The sequence below is a fragment of the Hydra viridissima genome, unplaced genomic scaffold (genome assembly GCF_058129835.1).
Source record: "Hydra viridissima isolate aposymbiotic clone 2 unplaced genomic scaffold, HvirCarnegie_v1 scaffold_14, whole genome shotgun sequence".
NCBI lineage: Eukaryota > Metazoa > Cnidaria > Hydrozoa > Anthoathecata > Hydridae > Hydra > Hydra viridissima.
In genome coordinates, this window is record NW_028324313.1 from 715,402 (window position 1) to 737,789 (window position 22,388).

Here is a 22,388-nt window from a genome sequence, read left to right on the forward strand (position 1 = left end):
ATCAGCATAATTTCAACCCGACTTGGAAAATCGAACAACAAATACATGGGAGATTCGTTCGATTCGAGCAAAGAGCCGTCCTTCATTCAATACTTGGACGCCAACAACTTGTACGGATGGGCCATGAGCAAACTCTTCCCACTCACGGTTTGGAATGGATGGTTGAAGACGAACTTTCCAATTGGAAATCGATTCCGTGCATTTTGGAAGTTGATTTGGATTATCCAGAAAGTCTTCATGACGAACACAACGATTACCCTCTGGCTCCTGAAAGAATGAAAATTGAAAAAGTGGACAAACTCGTTCCAAATTTCAACGACAAAAAGAATGACGTCCTTCTCAGCGAAAACCTGAAATTGTATGAACGATTGGGAATGAAAATTTCAAAGGTGCACAGAGGCATCAAATTTGAGGAACGAAATTGGATGAAACCATACATTGACCTCAACACCAATTTGAGAACAAAAGCCACCAACGACTTTGAGAAGGATTTTTTCAAGCTGATGAACAATTCGGTGTTTGGAAAAACCATGGAAAACATTGAAAAGCGAGTGGACGTGAGACTGGTTACAAAAAAGGAAGAAGCAATTAAATTGTCGGCCAAACCAAATTAAACCAGGCACACGATTTTCGACGAAAATTTGATCGCCGTTCACATGAAAAGAACAAAGCTGCTTTTCAACAAACCGATTTATTTGGGAATGTCAATCTTGGATTTGAGCAAGACTTTGATGCTTGAATTCCACTACGACTACATCAGAAAAAAATATTCCGACAAAGCAAAGTTGTTGATGACGGACACGGACTCGCTGATTTATTAAATAAAAACGGACGATTTTTACAAAGACGTTGCCGAGGATATGGAAAGCAAATTCGATACGAGTGAATTTGACAAAAACCATCCTGCCATTTAAAGCGTTGGGTTTAAGGTTGGTGCAAACAAAAAGGTTGGGATATTCAAACACTAAACCGGAGGAAAACAGATTGAAGAGTTTGTCGGTCTGAGGTCGAAATCTTTCAGAACTCTTTCAAAATCCATGAAAAAGAAAACAAAAGATGCAAAGGAGTCAATAGAAATGTCGTACAAAAATACGTCACCCACGACGATTACAAAAAATGTCTCGAAACAAAAAAAGAAAAGGTAAACAAAATGAACGTCATCCGATCCCATTTGTACAACATTTACACGGAAGAAATCAACAAAGTCTCTCTCAGCGCCGCTGACGACAAAAGAATCATTTTGGAAGATGGAATTCACACGTTGGCTTATGGATATTTCAAATTAAAAAAAAACCAAAACAAGAGGCACATCCAGAGCAAGAGGAAAAACCCGAGCAAGAGGAAGAGTCAGAGGCAAAAAGGTTGATCACAGAGTGCAGAAAGATAATCGCAGAGAACAAAGAAATTTTAAAGAAGTCAAAAATGTTGATCGCAAAGTCCAAAGGATTTTAAAAAATTTAACAAAGTAAAAAAAATGAGCAACAAAAAAATCAATGTGGAGGGAATTGTTTTGCCGAACGAGGGTTTGTCCACTTTTCAATTAATAAATGCAACAAAAAAACTGAAAATAAAAACTTTCGAGGAGTTTTTGTCAGAGACGAATTGCCCAAAAAGGCGATGAAAAAAGAATGCGGAATTGTCAACACGGGGGAATCGAGCACAGAAGGGTTTCATTGGGTGTGTTGGTACAAAGACGGGAATGAAAAGTTCAGCTTTGACTCTTACGCCCAACCACCTCTCGTCGAGCTCGTCAAATATTTAAAAAGCCCCGTCTTTTACAACAGCGAAAGAGTTCAATTTGGAAACACGTCTTATTGTGGTCACTTGTGCGTTTACGTCTTGAAAAAATGTGAAGTGGGAAACAGCTTTCAAGACATCGTCAACACCCTTTGGTGATTGCAAACCGAATTTTAAAAAATTTTCTCCATTTAAAAAATCATTGACAAATTCAACAGAAGCGATTTCAGCGTTTATTTCGACAATAATTCAACAGACTCAGCAAGCAACGTTTTTATTAAAACAGACGGTTCCAGCACCATCACTTCAGACATTGATTTTAATTCTCAAAAAATCATTAATTTGGCAGAACCAACCAACTCACACGACGCCGCCACAAAAAATTATGTGGACACGCATTCGTCTAGAGGAACTGGACGTTTATTGGAGCTGCAGACTTGAATTTAAATTCCCATAAATTAATCAATCTGCTTAATCCATCAAACGCGCAAGACGCCGCGACGAAAAGTTACGCAGACGTTTTGTTACAAAAATCCAACTTTTTAGGACTTGTTCCAGGATCAGGATTCACCAGTTTGGGTTTAAAGTCGCAAACTGTGACAGGATCAACCATTGCACCAGTATTCAGCTACGTAGACGGTCCTGGAGTTCTAACAAGGCTATGGCTTGCCATAAATGGAACCGGAACAACAGTTCCTGGACGCATCTTTATTCAAGTATTGGCAGATGGAGAGATTGTATTTGGAAATACTTCAACAACCAACGAAGGAATAGGAGTGGACAGCACTGCCTTTGCTTGCGACTTGCTCTTTTCCCCTCTTGGCGGACCGGTTTACGCCAACTCTTTGCAAGGTTGCTACGTCTACAACACCAATTCATTGGGAGGATATCGACTTACCGTTTACAACAAACTTAATCATCGAACTGGTCAATAATAATACTATATCCATCACTCACTGGATTCAACCCTTCATTTCCACATTCACCTCCATCCCTCCTCTTCTCTCCTCTGTTAAATTGTTCTCAGTGACGTTCAGATATCTAAACACTTCGTGGAATGGATCAAACTTAACCTCTTTTAACAACAAATCGACGGGACTCCTGTACCAATCCACCGCCTCCATCGGCTCCACCACCACCATTTCCTTCATAGAAATTTTGCAGAGGCGGACTCCATGCCCAGCGTCGCAGCTAGAAGAAGACTCGTTGTCACACTCAACTCCGGTGATTCGAAAGTTGGTTAATACGGAAGCTTTTACCTTCTTCTCGGACAAGCGTATTATTACGCCTAATTCTAAACCTTTTTAAATTTAATTTTGTGAAAAAAAAATTTCTTCGCGTATTAAAATGAATGAAGCTCGCAAAGTTAGAATCATACGAAATGAGGACGGAAAACTTCGAAGTTTTAAAACACATGATCCCATTCAAGTTTTAAAAAATAATGGAGCACATTGGCGCGAAATTGAAATTTTCAAATCACTCATCAAAGCAAAAAAAGAACAAGACCAAACAAAAAAAGAAAAAGAAAATTTTCGCAATGAAAAATTTAAACACCTTTTCAAAAATTGAAATTTTTTCTTTGCTAAAAAAAACTTCAAATTTTTTTTGATTTTTTTTTGAAATTATTTTTTTAATTTTTTTTTTGATCATTTTTTTTTTTTTAATTTTTTTTTCCAAAAATTTTTTTTTCCAAAAGATTTTTTTTCCAAAAATTTTTTTTTTGCCCCAGAAAATTTTTACCCCGCGATTATCGAAGTTTTCACAACGAAGATGAAAAAATGATTTTGTCCCAGATCTCTCATATACATGTAGTAGTTCAAAAAGTGACTCTATAATGTCTCAGGGAAAGTCTAAATAAATCCCCACAGCATAAAGGGCATTGAGCTTCAAGTAGCAACGGCCTTAAAAAAAACATCTTTAAATTTTAGAAAAAGTGTCTTACTGTACACAGTATTTATAAAAAGGCTCTTTGATGTCCCAGATTGACACAGCTCGTAATCTCATATATTGCGATTGCGGAATGCGTCAGAAATTTACCCCAATACCATAAAACCTTAAAAAAAACACAGCAAAAACTTTTCCTTCAGCATGCTTAAAAAATATGCATGCAAATATATTAAAACAGAGATATGCTTCGTACTAGGCATAATCAAATTTCACCACCACAAATCAATGTGTCAATGTACATTACTTTTTATGTCTCACTGCATACCACTTTTTTTTTTGTTTCAATGTACGTCATCAGTTCAGAAAACATAAACTTTCTATTGACTAAAACTTGTCATGCGAAATCACTAGAGGCGGCTGCACAATATGATTGAGAACAACTAGCTTGTTTTATCTTTATTACTTTACTTACAAGAACTGACTTTTATTTATTCGCGCACTTATTGCTTAATTTTCTAAAATAATATTTTTTGTTTTCTAGACTCAGTGCGTGTTTACAAACCTTTTTTGTACCATGCTCTGCCCTTTCTAAAATCTTTACGCCCCATTTGTACCATGCTCTACCCTTTCTAAAATTCTTACGCCCCCATATGTAACGTATTCATGAATTTTGATATTCAAAATTAATTTGTTCACTGAAGAAACTGAGTTTCCCTATGGTTTACTTAAATTTCTACCTCTCTGTGGGGCCAATGCCTTGTGCATCAATCAGAAGTAAGCATCTGCGTATCGTTATCGAAGTATCGAAGCTAACCAATACTTATTTACGATAATGTGTTTCGATATGATTTGGAATAATCCGATATGTTTCGATATGATTTCGATAAAATATCGTTTAAGTTTCGATATTAGCGATATCAATTTTGTATCGTATCGTTACCAGCGATAAATATCGGTTTAATTATCGTAAGAGTGTATAACGATATTTTTTGAGTTTCGATATGAAACCGATAACTTAACGTTTGGGTTTCGAGACTTTTCGATATTTTACGATACTCTGTATTAGATATAACTAAATGTTAAGTTAAAAAATTTTTTTTAAATTGTTTTGCGATATATATTTTCTTAATCTATTGATTAAAATATTGCTAAAAATAAAAATTCCCTGTTTTTTAACGCCATTTTTAAGATGTTAAAAACGTCTTAGCCGGTTAGGAGGACAATTCAACTGTTTATTTTTTCGAATAAAAACAAAAATACTCAAAAAAATAATTCATTTTTTAAAAAGGAATGAATTATCTTTTCTAAGCGGTTTTGTTTTTTCTTTTAAATAATTTTAACAATGGTGGTCAATTCAATTTTTAAATTAATAATAAGTACTTGTTATGTAATTAAAATATTTAGTTGAAATGTCGCCACTAATTGTAGTGAATGGAAACTTTCGGCTTCGGTATCGATTTTTTCTGCCTGATAAATATCTGATAAATATCGAAACTTTATCGTGAACATTTTATGAATACGATGTTATCTTGATATATCAAAACTTACAATATGCACATTCCAATATCTTATCGTATCGTAATAAGAAAAGTTTCGACACCCAGATTCTTAATCAGAAGTCAGATTCTTGATATAGCGAAACCCTGATAAGCTCAGGCGTCTCGAAACGTTTCGGGAAATTTCAATCGAGATTTTTATATCAAGATGATACGAGGTGATACGAGAAGTTAAGAGATTGGGTTTGAAAATTCATCAAAATATCTCGAAAATTTCGTAATGGCTCGTCAAAAAAAAAGGGTTAAACTAGTTAATCTGTACAAAGTACGCATTGTTGGGACAATTGACGCACGCGACAGCTGAATTGTTATTTTTTTTTTTTTTTTTTGCAGTGTAAACAGAGTTAAAAGTTAAAAAACTTTAAATGTTTAATGAAATTATTTCAAATTATATTACTACTATGACTTGCCGATTCTGGCGCATTGACATTTTTTTATATGCATTGACAGTTTTCAAGACACAATATCGATTCTGGCGCATTGACATTTTTTTATATGCATTGACAGTTTTCAAGACACAATATCGATTCTGGCGCATTGACATTTTTTTAATACCACATTAACATTTTTTATAATTCCGCATTGATACTTTTCTATACTTAAGGATTCAGGCGCATTGACATTTTTTTTAATACTTAATGAATTCAAGATGGCGTCGTGTTTTTAATTTTCTGCAATCATTTTTGTTGACTTACCTTTTTGTGTCTCTGCCTCGTGTTCTGAGTTTATATTTAATCATCATGTCCGAAGAGTTGATCATAGTCCATAAATGTAAAGCACGGTTTTATAATTAAAAGGTGGGTGTGAATTTCCATCCGAGTTTTTCAAACAGATGAGAGCAAATGTCGTCGTAAAATCGTTTCTTGTCAATGGTCTTTAAAACTGAAAAATCTTCCAAGCGACATGGATGACTTCTATTTTGAAGCAGCTGAAACAAAATATACTGCGCGTTCATGAAACTCTTTCTTTTTAATTCTTTCGGCTTGTCTTTTCCGTACACTAAATCGTATAAGAAAGACAGATCCTTAAAATCTTTAATCAACTGCTCTTCCAGATATTTTATATCGTCTCGCTTACCGACGAGCACGTAATAGATATAATTGGCATTTTCATACTGGTTCGTGTAGTTGAGTTGTTTTAAAAAGATCAAAATGTGTTCTTTGGTAATGCGGGAGTATTTCACATTGGTGTTTTCAGAATCGATCAGCAAGTTGAGCGCCTTAAATTTTTTCTCCAAATTTTCAAAGACTTCTTCAGGAATCTTGCAGTTTTGTTTGCCTTGATATTGTTTTATACACTCTTGAAAATGAATGATGCGCGAGTAAGTGTACTTGTTTACTGAATTGGATCGGTCGTAGTCTTTATATGAGACAGTTGTTTGTAACATTTCTTGTTGCCCTGAACACAAGAGGCAGTATTTTTTATTGCTGTCGTCCATTTCAAACTGGCTCAGGTCATCGTTGATGCAAAATTTACATTTAGTATGCAAGACAATTTTTTGGGCAATTTTAATATCGGTCCACTGTCGTTGAGAAAGCGTTTCTTCTGCAATGGTAAAATATTGACGTTGAAGTTGGTTTTTTTCTTCGTCAAATTTAGCACGGTCTTCAAACGAAAGCTGCGTCTGCAGGATGTCTTGATATCGCTGGATGAGATGGTTTGTCTTGGCGATGAACGTTATTTTTTCAGTCTTGCGTTTATCCAATTCATCTTTGGTCTCCATCAGATGCTTTAGAGCTTCATCTGACAGGTCGTGTTTGTTTTCTAAAAGAAGAAATATGGATCTTTAGTGCGTCATATCGTCAATGTTATCCTTGTCAAACTTTTCCATGATTTTCGTGTTTAATAAGACAATGCTCATTTTTTAAATGAGAGCGAGTTCATTCTTTTAATTCGTCATCGTATTTTTCTATTCTACAATAAACGATGTACAATTAAAAAAATTTGAATTTTGAGTTAAATAAATTTCTTATGTAATAAAAAATGGATGAAATAGATGAATTCGATCTTCTTTATATTCTTGAAGGTGAAGAAGTGAAATATCGTGATGAGAAATCTAGAAAATTTCTTAAATTAGAAAGAAACGTTCGAAAGCTTCCAAAGTGTGTTAAAAAATCGTTTATACAAATGATTCAAATGCTATCATTCGAAGAAGTTTTAATAAGATTAAAATCTGCTATTGATACATATAATCATATTGAAATGAGAAAAACAGTGAATAGAAGTTTAGTGCATGCTAACGATGACAAAAGAATTTATCGTGATTATAGTGAAGATATTGTTAAGAATACGAAAGCAAATTTCAATATGAGTAAAATTAAGGAATAATTTTATATATCTTTATATATAAAATTTACAAGAGTTTATTCATAGAATAGCACCTAAAAAGGGAATGCTATTAAAGGGTGAGTTAGGTCCGAGCAATAAGCCAGATCCAATAGATTGATAGCCTTTTCCATTTTTAACAAAGAGTCCTTCACCAATAGTAGGTTTCACCCAAGGTCTTAAAAAGACTCCTGATCCTGCAGCAGTCATTTTCATTCCACTTCCATTCTTTTTCAAGTAAACGATTCCTCTTCCTGCAATTTTATCAACCATAGCAGAGCCAGCAGAAGAGCCTACTCCTGCTAACAATCCAGTGGCGAGAGCAGGAACTACTCTTGTAGCAATAGTGCTGCCTAACATACCTAATAACGGTAGAAGAGCTCCGATGAATCCACCTTCAATGGTTGAGTTGTGTGCAAGTTGTCTTTTGCTTAATTTAAGAGTGACTCCTTTACCGGATTCATACGCTTTTGTAATTTTGTTCAATTGCGCATGAGTAATAGCGAGAATATGTTCACCGTTCAAGTCTTGATGAGATAGCCTTATATTGACATCAGTCTTGTCTTGAATCGCTTTTTTTATTTTGTCAGATTGACTTTGTGAAATGTTTAATTTTACTTTTTGGTAACTCATTTTTTAAATAAAAGAAAAAAATTATCGTTGAACAGCGCTGCTCGTAAAAAGGTCTTGAAGCACAGAGGTTATTCTTTCTCTCACATGAAATCGGAGGATAATGTCTTCACCTCTAAAGTCGATCAAGTTACCGTTTTGATCTACAATTCTTGTTTCCATTCTTGAAATTCTGCCTACTACTATGGGAAGGTAAATCAAGTGGAAAGGTTTTTCGGTAATTTTGTAGCCTGGAGGAGTGTCAGGATGAAAAGAGTAAATGTCAGATGTTCTTTTTCCGTTATCATAAGATGCTCCGATAACATCGTTTGTGATTCTGATGATGGTCACGTCGTCTATTCTCGAAATTGCTTCAGACTCGTAATAGTCAATATAACTTGTGACTTTATCCGGATTAGTCGGATCTTCTTTTTTCTCTACATAGGTATATTCCGCTTTATTAAATCCGAGAACAGGAGCTAAACTGTTATTCACGTTGAAATCCACCCAATATTTTGTTGTAGATCCAGGTTTTCCAAATTTCAGTGTAGATCTTAAAGTCATTAGGTTTGCACCGATAACAACACCATCCTTTCTATACAAGGTTCCAACTTGTTTTTCCATTTCCTTCTGAAGATAATCATTAATCTCGCTAATTTCATACGCTCCTTCTTCGATGTAAATGGTGTAGCTGTTTGAACCGGCGTTAGGACTGTATCTGAAAACATTATTTGTCGAATTGATGTTGGTATAGCTGTGAATAGTGTCAAAGCCAACAAGAGCCATTTCATACTTTTTATTAGGATCAATATCAATGGGGTTGTCAAACTCGGTTTGGATGACGCTGTTTCTTATGGTTGGAGTTTCTTTTTTTGCTTTTGTAAGGAGATAAAATCCGCTCATCTTTTTATATAGAGTTGGGAAAATAAAAATTGTCGAATCCGCTTCGATATTTCCCACAATCCTTTTTAGAGGATAAATCAATGACGGCGAATCCGTGAGGTTGTGACCAACAATATTTACAAAACTTTTTAAACTCTTCTATCTTCATATCGCTTGAAACATGATCTTGATAAATGTGGTTTATGTTTTTAAAGTCTTGAGGAAACAAGCAAATGAAATTGGCATTTTCTCTGATGGTTTGCCTAGGCAGCATAAAATAGTTTTGAGCAAGGTAAAAGCAGTCAACGTTAGAATGTCTTCCTCGGATATAGTATTTTTCACATTTGTTTTGTTTAGTCAATTGCAAATCGTCAAAGATCATTAAATTGTTTTTGGATGAATCAAGATCTTCAGGATTAGGCACATCGTCAGCCGTTTCGAAAAATTGGCATTCCATATCTTCTGTGGTATCCCATTTTTTTGAAATTTCATTAATAACGCATTCAGGGCTTACGTTTAATTCATCAATTTTGTTTTGAATGTTAAACAAATTAAGAATAACTTCCTTTGGCAATTTCTTCTCGAACGAGTTTTTGAGTATTTTATATTCTGGCTGAAAAAGGGATTTTCCAAACACTTGCAAATGATTATAGTCTAACCACCCAGGTCTTAAAAGTAAATTGAGTAGCAACGTTGTTTTTCCACATCCTGATTTCCCAATAATGATTCCACGTATACTTTTAGGCAAAAGCTTGTTGTTTTTCCTTTTGCTTTTATTTACATTCCATGACAAATCAATCACTTCCATTTTTTTATTATGTTGAATATAAAAAAATGTATTGTGTCAAATGCAAAAGAATAACAGAAACGAACAACTTGTACCATTCTATAAGCAAAAGCAATAGAAATATGCTTAAAGGAACTTGTGCCGTCTGCGGAAGAGGCAAATGCAAGTTTGTTTCTGCGAATGAAGTCAATGGAGGAGACTTGGTGGAATCGATCAACAATTTTTCAAAAAAAATAAAGCTTCCATGGGCAAAATTTCCAGGAGAAATGCACATTCCAGGAATGAATTTTGCAGGACCTGGCACAAACTTGGACAAAAGACTCACATCCACAGACATGTATCAAGATTGGAGTAAACCGGTGGATAGAGTAGACAATGCAGCATACCACCACGATTTAGCTTACAAATATTTAAACGATGTTAAAAGCAGAAATGTAGCAGATCAAATGATGCTTGAAGAAATGAACTCCATTCCAAACCCCACTCAAAAAGAGATTAACGAAAGAAAACTGATCACTCCCATCATCAAAGCCAAAGCTAAATTCGGATTAGGTTTTAAAAAAAAGCACCGGAGAACCTGAAATGGACGGATCAGCTTGCAGAGGAGCTTCATAAACCAGTCATTCATCATTTTAAAAGAAGAAAAGTGTTTGTGAACGACATCGATGAAATATGGGCTGCTGATTTGGTTGACATGCATTCGTTTTCAAAATTCAACAACGGTGTAAAATACTTGCTCATGGTGATCGATGTGTTTTCAAAGTATGGATGGATCGTTCCGTTAAAGAGTAAAACTGGAGTTGATGTAGCTAGCGCTCTAAGCAAAATATTTGAGGAGAGAAAGTGTACAAAGATGTGGGTGGATAAAGGAAAAGAGTTTTACAACAAGCATGTACAAGCTCTAGGTGTGCAATTATACTCCACTGAAAATGAAGAAAAAAGTTCTGTTGTTGAACGATGGAACAGAACGATGAAAGAGAGAATGTTTAAATATTTTTCAGCCAACAACACCAATAAATACATTGACGTATTAGATGAAATGGTGAAAAATTATAACAACACCAAGCACTCTTCCATCAAAATGACTCCAATGGAAGCTAGCGATGAAAAGAATAAAGGTAGGGTATGGTGGAACCTGTATGGAAAGGATCAAACATTACCAGCAAAACCAAAATTTTCAATGGGAGACAAAGTGAGGATCGTAAAAAAGAAGTCTCATTTTGAAAAGGGGTATACACCGAGATGGACTGAAGAGGTTTTTACCGTGTTAAATGTTCAGCATACGAATCCACCCACGTATAAAATCGCTGATGCTAACAATGAAGAAATACAAGGTACATTTTATGAACAAGAAATGCAAAAGACGCAACAAGACATATTCAGAATTGAAAAAGTCATTCGAAAGCAAAAGAACAGATCACTAGTCAAATGGCTAGGATATCCAGACTCTTTCAACTCATGGGTGAATAATGAAGAAGTGATTTCTATGAAAAAAATGATCTAAAAAATCGTAGATTTTCATTATTCTGAAAAACGAGTTAAATAATTTTCTTTTCTACATAAAAGAAATGAGTTTTATTACAATTGAAAATTTTGATGAGAGTAAATTATCAGTTGGAGAAATTTACGCAGCAACCAAACCAGTAGCCTATCAAAAATTACCGATAAAATATTCTTATTCAAATGGAGACGGTCCTCTTGTATTACGAACACCTATATTATTTTCGTATGGTGTATGCGAGAATAAAGATCCAGCAACACAAAAATTGACTGGCTATTCCATGTCCTTCGTTTGCTTTGATGCTAAGAAAGGAAAGACAGAACAAGAAGAAAAGTTTATTAGCACAATGGAAAAGATTACTTTGTTCATTAGAAGTGAAGTAGATAAATTGTCAGCCAAACTTAAAAAGGGAGGAAGAAAAAAGCAAATTAATTCAGACGAATTGACTATTTTAAAATATAAAGCTGACCATGCTGATGCAGCACCAGTGTTTTATGCTAAAATGTATATAACTAAAGGATCTAAAAATGAAGACGAAATATTCATTACTTCTGTATTTCATAGAAAGAAAACAGATCTTGATACACAAAATAGAGTCAAAGGGGAACGTGGTAATAAAAATTTGGTTAGATCTTCTGGACATGATTTTATCAATCAAAGATGTTATGCTATTGGAGGGCTTAGAATTGAGGGGGTGTATATCGGTCCTTCGATTGTGTCTATTCAAGTTAAACTGGTCGAAGCCGTCATCGTAAAAAATGCATCTTTACCTCATAGCATCATGATGTGTGAAGACATGAATTTAGAGGTGAAAGAAGATGAAATAGAGCAGGATGATGAAATGTAAAAAAACCCTTTTTAAAATTTTTCTGAATTTTAAAAAAATAATCAACGTTGAAGGAATTGTACTACCGAATAAACCTCTCACCAACTTTCAATTAATAGATGCTGTGAAAAAGCTCAAAATTAAAAACTTTAGAGGTGTTTTTGTGAGGGATGAATTGCCTAAAAAGCCAAGAGTAAAAGAATGTGGAATTACCAACACGGGAGATTCCAGCACAGATGGATTTCATTGGGTCTGTTGGTATAAAGATGGAGACAAAAAATACAGCTTTGACTCTTATGCCCAGCCTCCTCTCGTCGAGCTCGTTGACTATTTGAAAAGCCCTGTCTTTTACAACAGCGAAAGAGTGCAGTTTGGTAACACGTCTTATTGTGGACACTTGTGTCTTTACGTCTTGAAAAAATTACAGGAAGGAGATGACTTTCAAAGTGTTGTTAACACACTTTGGTGAAAAAAAAGTCGTGACTATATAAAATGATTGACAAATTTGGAAGAACTGAATTAGGAAGGTATTTTTATGATCCTTCCTCATCAACAACCATAACAGGTGATCTCTATGTCAGGACAGATGGAAACAGCACCATCACTGCAGATTTGGATTACAACTCTCATAAAATCATCAATTTAGGTGAACCGACTAACGCACACGATGCTGCTACGAAAAACTATGTAGATACGCATTCGTCAGGAGGAGGATCATCGATTGGAACTGCAGACTTGGATTTGAATTTTCACAAGGCGATCAATTTGAACGAACCTACTAATTCGCATGACGCCGCGACAAAAAATTATGTTGACGTCAGCTCGAGCATGAATGTGAAAGTAGATGGATCAAGCACGATCACTGGAGCCTTGGATTTAAATAGCCACAAATTGATCAACGTTTCCGATCCTACCGCTTTAAAAGACGCTGCAACAAAAGGGTATGTAGACACCAAAGTCTCTTACAACGCTATTTCATACACCGACATTAACATGACGTCGCACAAATTAACCAATTTAGCAGAACCTACATCAGCTTCAGATTCAGCTACGAAAAATTATGTAGACACGCATGCTTCAGGTGGAACAACTGTAGGTGTAGCAGATTTGGATTTGAATTCACACAAATTGATCAACGTGACTGATCCAACCAACTCACAGGATGGATCAACAAAGAATTATGTAGACTTGTTGTTGCAAAAATCGAGTTTGACCAGTGTCGTTCCAGGATCCAGTTTTACCAGTTTGGGGTTTAAGTCTCAGACGGTTGCGGCGCAAACCACTTCTCCTGTGTTTGCGTTTTCCGGAAAATCCGGAGTGCTGAGAAGATTGTGGTTGGCTTTATACAGCTCCTCTGGCACGAATATTCCAGGTCAAGTTTTCATTCGAATCTTTACTGACGGAGAAATCAATGTAGGGAATTATGCAGAAACAACAGAAGGAATTGGAGTGGATCAAACAGGACTTGCCACTGATTTGCTTTTTTCTCCTTTGGGAGGAGCTTTTTACGCCAATTCTTTGCAGGGATGCAACATGTATAACACCACTTCCTTGGGAGGATATTTCACATTGGACATGCCTTTCAGAAACGACGTCTCCATTCAACTCGTCAACAGAAATGCTACTGCCATCACTTACTGGATTCAACCGTTCATTTCCACACTTGCCTCCATTCCTGCAACCATCCCTCTTTACAAGCTGTACTGCAGAACGTTTCGATATTTGAACACCACTTATGGTAGTGAATACGTTTTGTTGAACACCAGCGGGAAAGGAAATGGTGTCTCGTTGAAATACATCAGGATGCACGTCATCGGCTCTTCTGGAAACTGGTGGGAATCAAGAGTCCGAATGTACGATGGGAATTTACCTCCAGGTAACGGTACTGTACTCACTCCTTGGACACCGTACAACACCAACAATTACACGTATTTTCCAGGATATGACGGTGACAGCACATGCATCTTTTCCTCTTCTGGATTAGAAGATTTTTATTTGTCGTCATGGAACGGCTCAAATTTAACTTCCTTCAACAACAAATCGACTGGACTTTTGTACCAATCCACTTCATCCATCGGATCGACCACCACCATCTCTTTTTACAGAAATTTTGGAGAAGCAGATTCTAACGGTTGCAGCTGTTAGAAGACTCGTTGTCACGCTCAACTCTGGTGATGCTCAAGTCGGTCAATCCGGAAGCTTTTACCTTCTTCTAGGACAAGCCTATTATTACGCATAAAAATCACTAGTGATTTCCATGAATCCGCAAATGGATATAATGTACAGATGAAAGAAAAAATTGAAAATGACTTAAATAAATTTCTTTTCATATAAAAAATAACAATGAGTATGTCAGATAATGAATTTTTAGAAGACGATTCTGATGCTGAGGATAGGCCTTACAATTGGCATATGTTGGTTGACCCTGAAGATGATGATCCAGAGGATATACCTAGCAATAATATTGAAGCGAGTGCAAACAGACTTATATTAGTTGACCCTGAAGATGATGATCCAGAGGATATACCTTACAATGAATTACCGAGGGAAGAGAGACGAGAAACAATAATTACAAGAACCCGTGTAACTGAAGATGTTGAAATTGTAGAAAGCGATCCTGAAGATTTACGTTATTTTTATTATTACGATGAAATGATAGAACGGCAATATGAGCTTTTAAACCGACGAGAAAATTATGAAACGAGAGCAAACAGAATACGTGATGAGAGAGAAAGAAATCAAGAACATGATATTATCGAACGACGACGAAGAATTGAACGTCCTCCGTCTGAAATAATTATAACAGAACCCACTGAACCTGGTGGAAAAATTAAAGTTAAACTTATTATAAGGAGACCGTCTGTAGTTGAAATTACATTAGAAGAAAAATTAACTCTTAAAAAACAAAAACGATATGAAATAATTGAAAGAGGACCAACAATAATATTTAATGGACGCAGACAATAATCATTTTATTCTTTATATGTGAGGAATAAAATGATGTATTATAAAAATTAATTTTTTTGTGATAATAAAAATGGAGAATCATGTGCATAAAAAAAATTTTTTTAATAACGATCGAAAGGCTCGTCATAAATCATATCTTTTTTTCGACAAGTATTTGAAGCATCCTCCTGTAAAAGTGGGAAGTAAGTATGAAATATTTACTCAAAAAGACATCACATTAAATAAACTGAGTCATCAGAAAATAACTTTTATGTTTGGAATAAAGCTTAAAAGCGGATTAGCTTTAGTGAATTTGAGGGAAAGCCTAAAATCAAAACTGGATTATTTCAGTCACAGCATCATACTATCAGAGTCGGTGGATAATGTGATCATGGAAATTTACAATAACAGCAAGTCAGATGTCATTATTAAAAAAGGGGAAAGTTTATGCTTTGTCAATTTCATTAATGAGTGAAAAAAAATATTTTTTTCGTTTAATATAAAATGGAATACAATCACGATGCTAAATCTAACGCAAAAGCGCATGGACTTTATCCAGTTCTTCCATCAGCTCCTGTAGATGAAGGAGGACATGTTTATAGGCTTCAAAAAATAAGCGAAGTCCAAAAAGAGATGGACAACGAGAGGAAAAAGAGAGTGCATCTCAGCAAAAAGTATCATCGCGCTTTCAGAATCATTTCTTTTGTAGACTCTACGTTGCAAGCAGGTGGTCTTGCACTTGGAGTTGTTGGAATTGGAACTTTGAGCACCATCGCTGCTGCTCCTATTGCGAATGCGTGTGAAGGTGCGGCTATTGGAATGGGGTTTTTATCCATTGTAGGAGGACAAGTCAACAAAAAACTGACATTAAAAGCGGAGAAGCATGAAAAGATTAAAGTGTTGGCCGAGTCGAAATTGAACACCATCAACAGTCACATTTCAAAGGCATTAGTAGACAACATTGTGAGCGATTCAGAGTATGAATTGATTTTAGACGAGCTTCAAAAGTTTAAGAGTCTGATGAAAGAAATAAGAACTAAAACAAAAATCAACATTGACGAGATAACTAAAGAGTCGTTGATCCAAAAAGGAAGAGAAGATGCAATAAAAGCGTTCAACAACATGTTTAAAAAATCATAGATTTTCCACGGATCTAAGAAAAATTAATTTAAAAAACATAGATAAGTTTACGTTTAAGTTTTTTCTTGCGTTTTAAAAAATGTCCTTTTTTAAAATACTAGACCCTAACAAGAGGGATGAACTGGTGAAAGAATTTGTTGAAAGAAGAAAAAGAATCTATCAAGATAGTTTGAATGAGAATATTTATGATGCTAATCTTCAGACTGATTTGAGCAAGCTTTACAAGCCTCTGATTGAAAGCAATAAAAAGATGATCAAGAGCATCGAAGAAAGACGCAATGAACAAGCACCTCCAAGTTTTGATGAGACAAATCATTTAGGAGACATTTCATCCGTCTATTTAAATAAGTATAATAAGCGATTCGTAAACGATGTTAAAAGAAATTTCGAACTTAGTAAAATTAGTGATAAATTATACTTTGGAAAAATGGAGGTGGAGGTGGATGGAAATGATATCATTGTTGGAGGAGAAAGGTATAAAGGAACAAAAGGCCTTTGGGAGCTTATGACAGAATCTAAAGCTCCAAACGAATTAATGAGCAATGTTACCGATGAAGATTTGGAAAATTATGAAAAAATTATTTTCAACTCTGGTGCTATTTTTTCTAATGCAAATCCAAACAAGCCAAAAGCCTCCAGAAGCGAAAAATATCGGAAAATTATAGGTCCTTTTTGGGATAAATTTAAAAGTGAAACTAAAGTCAAAAAAGGCAATGGTGTGATTATTCTTCCAAGCGATCCAAATGCTCTTGTGGAAAATCTCAACTTGAGTATCGCTGCATGGCATGCTGGAAATAAAGAGTCGAGAAATGTAGCCGTTTCCATTTGCGATGAGCTGTTGAGGCAGAATAGGATTAATAAAGACGAGTACAAGGCTATGATGGCGTATATCGATATGAAATAAAAAAAATCTTTGGAAATAAAAAAATGATCGTTTATAGAAATAGATATGTTAAGAAGCATATTGTAGGTGGAAGTGGAATAATAGACACGCTTAAGAATTTCTTGAGAAGAGCGGCATCTTCAAGCGCTTCAAGAGCGGCATCTACTTTGGCTAATAAAATTGCAAAAACTGAACTGGGAAGAGAAGCCATCATGGCTACTAAATCTGCAGGAAAAGAGCTGGCTTCTGCAGCTATTTCCACTGCTAAAGACGTAGCTATTGATAAAGGTAAAAAGACCATTGAAAAATTGTATGCCAAGACTGGAACTCCAAAGCCAGCTGCAAAGAATGATCTCAGTCTTAAAAGCAAAGAAATTATTTCGAGCATTGTTAACAAAGCAGCAGCAGCAGCAGCACCGGTTATGAACGAATATTCTATGTTTGGATCAGGATTGTCGAAGAACAACGCGATTAGAATACAAGACTTGGTAAAAAAGGGAAATGGACTTTTGATTGCATGAGGATGCAAAAATTTTTTTCTTTGATGTATAAAAATGGCAAATTCCGATGTTTTAAATTTTACAGAAGAGATTATGGTGGATGAAGAAATTGAGAGATTTGAGTTTCACGAATACGAGCCCGTGAATAAAAATATAAATGTGGATGGAGAAATAAGGATCAATATTGAGCAGCAAGATTTGTTCACGCTTCCATCTGAGGCATACATTTTGGTTGAAGGAAGACTTTTAAAAGCGGATGGAACTTCTTACGCTGATACAGATGTTGTTACTTTGGTTAACAATGGTTTCATGTACATGTTCAGCCAGATTTCTTATCATTTGTCGAATAACGAGGTGGAGACCATTTACGAACCTGGACAAGCTACCACCATGATTGGATACCTCAAATATCCAGTAGAGTTCCAAATTTCAGAAGGAATGAATCAGCTGTGGCAAAGAGACACGGCAGCTTTAGCAGATCTTGTCAACAACACTGGATTTAAGCAAAGACAAGACTACATCATTGTAAAAAGTGAAGAAAAAGGAACGTTTTCGTTTTGCATTCCTTTAAAGCACATTTTTGGATTTTGTGATGATTACGATAAAGTGCTCTATGGATTTAAGCATACAATTGCTCTTGTGAGAAAGAGCGATAGTGATGCTATTTTTAGAACAGCTGCAACAGCTGCAGGAAAACTGGATTTGACTAAACTGTCTTTGTTTATGCCTCATGTCACACCATCTGTAGCGGCTAGCAACAATCTTTACAAAATCATTGAATCAAAAGTAAATGTTCCAATTTCGTTCAGATCTAGACAATGCGACACCATCGCTGTTCCTGTATCCAATAACTTTAGTTGGAGATTAAGCGCAAGATCAGCTAGCGAAAGACCAAGGTATGTCATTGTTGGATTCCAAACCAATAAATCTGGAAGTCAAGAACTAAATCCTGCAGTCTTTGATCACTGCGACTTGAAAAACATATATGTCACTTTAAACAGTGAAAGATATCCTGCTGTTGATTACAATTTGGACTTTAACAACCAAAAATACTCAAGAGCTTATAAGGACGCTTCTAAATTTGACAATAGACTTTATGGAGTAAGCGATATCATAAGTCAACCTAATATATCTGCCTTAAACTATAGATACATTTGCCCTCTGTTTGTTTTTGATGTGAGCAAACAGGCTGAGAGACTAAAAACTTCAGTGGTAGATGTGCAAATAAAAGCTACATTTAATGCGAACGTTCCTGCAAACACCCAGGCTTTTGCTGTTCTCATTTCTGATAAATTGCTTAGATTTGAATCAGATGGAAGCAGATTTAATTTTGTTTATTGAAAGGACTCAAAAAATAATATTTTTAAAATAAAAAATGAGATATACGAAAAAGGATTTGAAAAAATTGCTGAAAGAAAACGGAATTTCCAAAACGTCAAACAATAAAATGTCATTATTAATGCTTGCGATTGAAAACAACTTGATTGATAAAAACATATTGATTAAAGACGTGAAGGAAGATCGACCCGTGGGTAGACCTAAAAAGGATTTAAATCTGTTAAAAGAAGAATAAAATGAAACAGTTTTTTCCATTTTTTCTAGAATGTAGTATCAAAGAGACTGATATAAATAAAAAAAGACATCTTGAGCTTCTTGCATTTGAAAGAGCAGGTGTGTTTCGCGAATCTGTTTACATCACTGAAAACGGAGATTTTAATATTCCAAAAGAGTACAACGACGAAGAGAGAGAGACAAGCTTTACCTACTTGTATGGAGTGGTGAGACAGAATATTCACGAATGGAAAAGAAAATCAAAGAGAATCTCAGTACTTGGAAAGTCTTGCCTAAAAAAGAAAAACTAAGAATGATTGACAATTATGTGCTTGGTTTGGATTGTGATTTCGAGGAGAAGAAAAAGATTTCTGGAAATCTAAAAAGCGCAATTTTAAATCATTCACTTGATCCTAATGATATTGTATATAAAAACTTTAGAATAATTTTCATCAATGACATAAATTTAAAAAAATCGAATTTGATTTAAAAAAAATCTTTACAAATAAAAAAGATGAAATATACAAGAAAACTTTTGAAAAATTTGTTAAAAGAAAACGGTGTTTCCAAAACGTCAGACAATAAAATGTCTCTCATGATGCTTGCAGTTGAAAACAATCTGATTGATAAAGATGTCATTTTGGAAAACTCGAAAGACAAGAAACCTGTTGGCAGACCTAGAATACATGAGAAAAAAGAAAAGAAACCTCTTGATCCAAAATATGCTAGACTTGGTTTAATTAGAAATAATCCTTTACATTTAAAAATAACTCATGTGGAAACTGGTGAGGTGACTGAGTACAAGTCTGCTTACGAGACTCATAAAAAGACAGGACATAGCTGGCAGTACTTTGAATGCAGAAATGGAAAAGTAATAGATGGTTACAAATATGAGATTTCTGGAGGAAGAAGTTTTTAAATTCAATATAAGAATTTAAAAAAATTGAAAAATGATATAAATAAAAAAATCTTTTGTTAATAAAATGGAAAACAAAACGGTGAAAGAATTAAAAGAAATTGTTAAAGAGCAAAAAATAAGAGGATACTCTAAAATGAGAAAAAGAGAACTTATAATGGTTTTACAACCTCCTAGAGTAGTCTCTGCTCCTGCTGCTTTTCGTAGACCTACTGTGGTTAGGTTTGTTCGGCCAGCTGTAAAAGTTTCTATAAAACCTACAAAAGTTTCAATAAAGCCAACAAAAGTAAGGATTGTTCCTTCCGCAGTGCAAAAGCCTCCTATTGCTCCAAAACCAATTCATTTGCAAAGACCTATCCTTGACGAACCTGTTTCAGATTTAACACCTGCTATAACACCAAAACCAGTCATTCCACCTAGACCTTCATTTTTTTCAAGTCTGAAGGCAACTACAAAAAGTGTGGCGTCCTATGTTAAAACTAAGTTAAATGATGTTAAAGAATGGGTGGAGCCTTACGTTCCCGAAGTAGTCAAGAATCAGGTAAGCAAAGCAGTGAACAAAATCGATGAAAAGATAAAGTCTATCAAATCGCTTGTATCAAAAACAGAGTATAAACAACCTGCTGTAAAACAACCTGTGGTAAAACCAATTAAAGTAAAGTTTAAAATGACTGAACATTCGGCAGAGGGTTCTGTAAGACAATTTTCTTATAGACCTTCTTCTCGATACCAAGACCTTGCATCCTTTTTTAATTTGGTGAGAGAGTCTGTCATTCAAACCATGGAAGGGGAAAGAAACACCAGAGTAAGAATTATTTTAACGTGTAAAATGAAATCTGTAAGCATGATGACTGGTGAAGAAGTGACTCGAGAAGCAAGCTTTTCATCAAGATCAGAGATTGTTCTAGCAACTACAAATGTAAGAGAGCTCATGGGTGAAATGGAAGGAAAAGTCTTGGAAAGTAGTGTCAAATACAATGCTTTAGGATCTAATTGCACTATATCTAAGATTTTAAGAATGGACATTAACTTTACTGATTACGAGCCTATCAGCGGTTCTTCCTATATTGAGCTGTCTAAAGAGCTGAAAGACAAAAAGGCAATCATCAACATGGAAAACAAGGACGATCAATGCTTTAAATGGTCAGTCACTCGAGCGTTGAATTTAAAAAATAGAGACAACGAAAGAATTGATAAAGACTTGGTTCTAAAATCAGAAGAACTGAATTGGGAAGGAATGGAGTTTCCTGTCAAGCTTAATAAAATCAACAAGTTTGAAAAGAATAACCCAGCGATTAGCATTAACGTCTTTGGATACGAAAATAAAAAACTTTACCCTTTGCAAATATCTGACTTTGTAGATCGAAAGCACTGTGTTGATTTGTTGTTTATTTCAAACGAAGACACTGACCATTACTGTCTCATTAAAAGTTTGAGTCGCTTATTGTCAACACAAACATCAAATCATCAGCACAAAATGTATTATTGCAGAAATTGCTTACAAGGTTATGACCAGGAAGAAAAGCTTCAACAGCATCAACCTTATTGCTATGACAACGATGCAGTAAGAATCGAACTTCCTAAAGAAAGAACGACCGTTCATTTTAAAAACTATAACAAGTCTATGAGAGTTCCATACGTTGTCTATGCAGACTTTGAAAGTTTCATCCAACCTCTTAACACTTGCACACCGAATTCGAAAGAGTCGTACACCAGACAATATCAAAAGCACGTTCCAAGCTCCTTCTGCTATTATATCAAATGCTTTGACGATAGCCTTTACAAAGGAGAACCAGTCATGTACACAGCTGAAAGCGAAGAGGATGACGTAGCTCAAAAGTTTATAACCATGCTTGAAGCTGACCTTATAAAGATTCTCGACAAGATTGATATAGTAAAAAAGAAAGTGGTAACGGATGAGGATGAAAAGAATTTTGAGACTGCAACTCTATGTCATATTTGTGGATCAGATCTTAACAGTGACAAAGTGTGGGATCACTGCCATTTAACTGGAAAGTATCGAGGAGCTGCTCATAACAAATGCAACTTGAATTATAAACTTCCAAAATTCATACCCATCATTTTCCATAATTTGTCCGGTTATGACAGTCATTTGTTCATCAAGAAATTAGGTGGAAAGCTCAATTGCATACCCAACAATGAAGAAAAATATATCAGTTTCTCGAAAAAAATCAAAGTAAGAGAATTTATTAATAAGAAAGGTAAACTTCAGGAAGTATGGAAAGAGCTAAGGTTTATCGACAGCTACAGATTCATGAGTTTCAAGTTAGAAGATCTAGCTAAAAATCTAAACAACGACCAATGCAAAAACGTTGCTCAAT

The 22,388-nt window shown here is 35.1% G+C and overlaps 1 protein-coding gene across 1 annotated transcript; it reads left to right on the forward strand.

Moving 5' to 3' along the window:
- The first annotated feature begins 17,672 nt into the window (after nucleotides 1-17,672).
- On the forward strand, nucleotides 17,673-18,920 carry LOC149878675 (uncharacterized). Its single transcript, XM_090072050.1, has one exon. The coding sequence runs from the start codon at nucleotides 17,673-17,675 to the stop codon at nucleotides 18,918-18,920; it is 1,248 nt and encodes a 415-aa protein (XP_089928176.1).
- Nucleotides 18,921-22,388: the final 3,468 nt, after the last annotated feature.

Bases quoted from the DNA above. Each gene is read 5' to 3' on its own strand.
- LOC149878675 (XM_090072050.1), top strand. From the start codon at position 17,673: ATGGTGGATGAAGAAATTGAGAGATTTGAGTTTCACGAATACGAGCCC.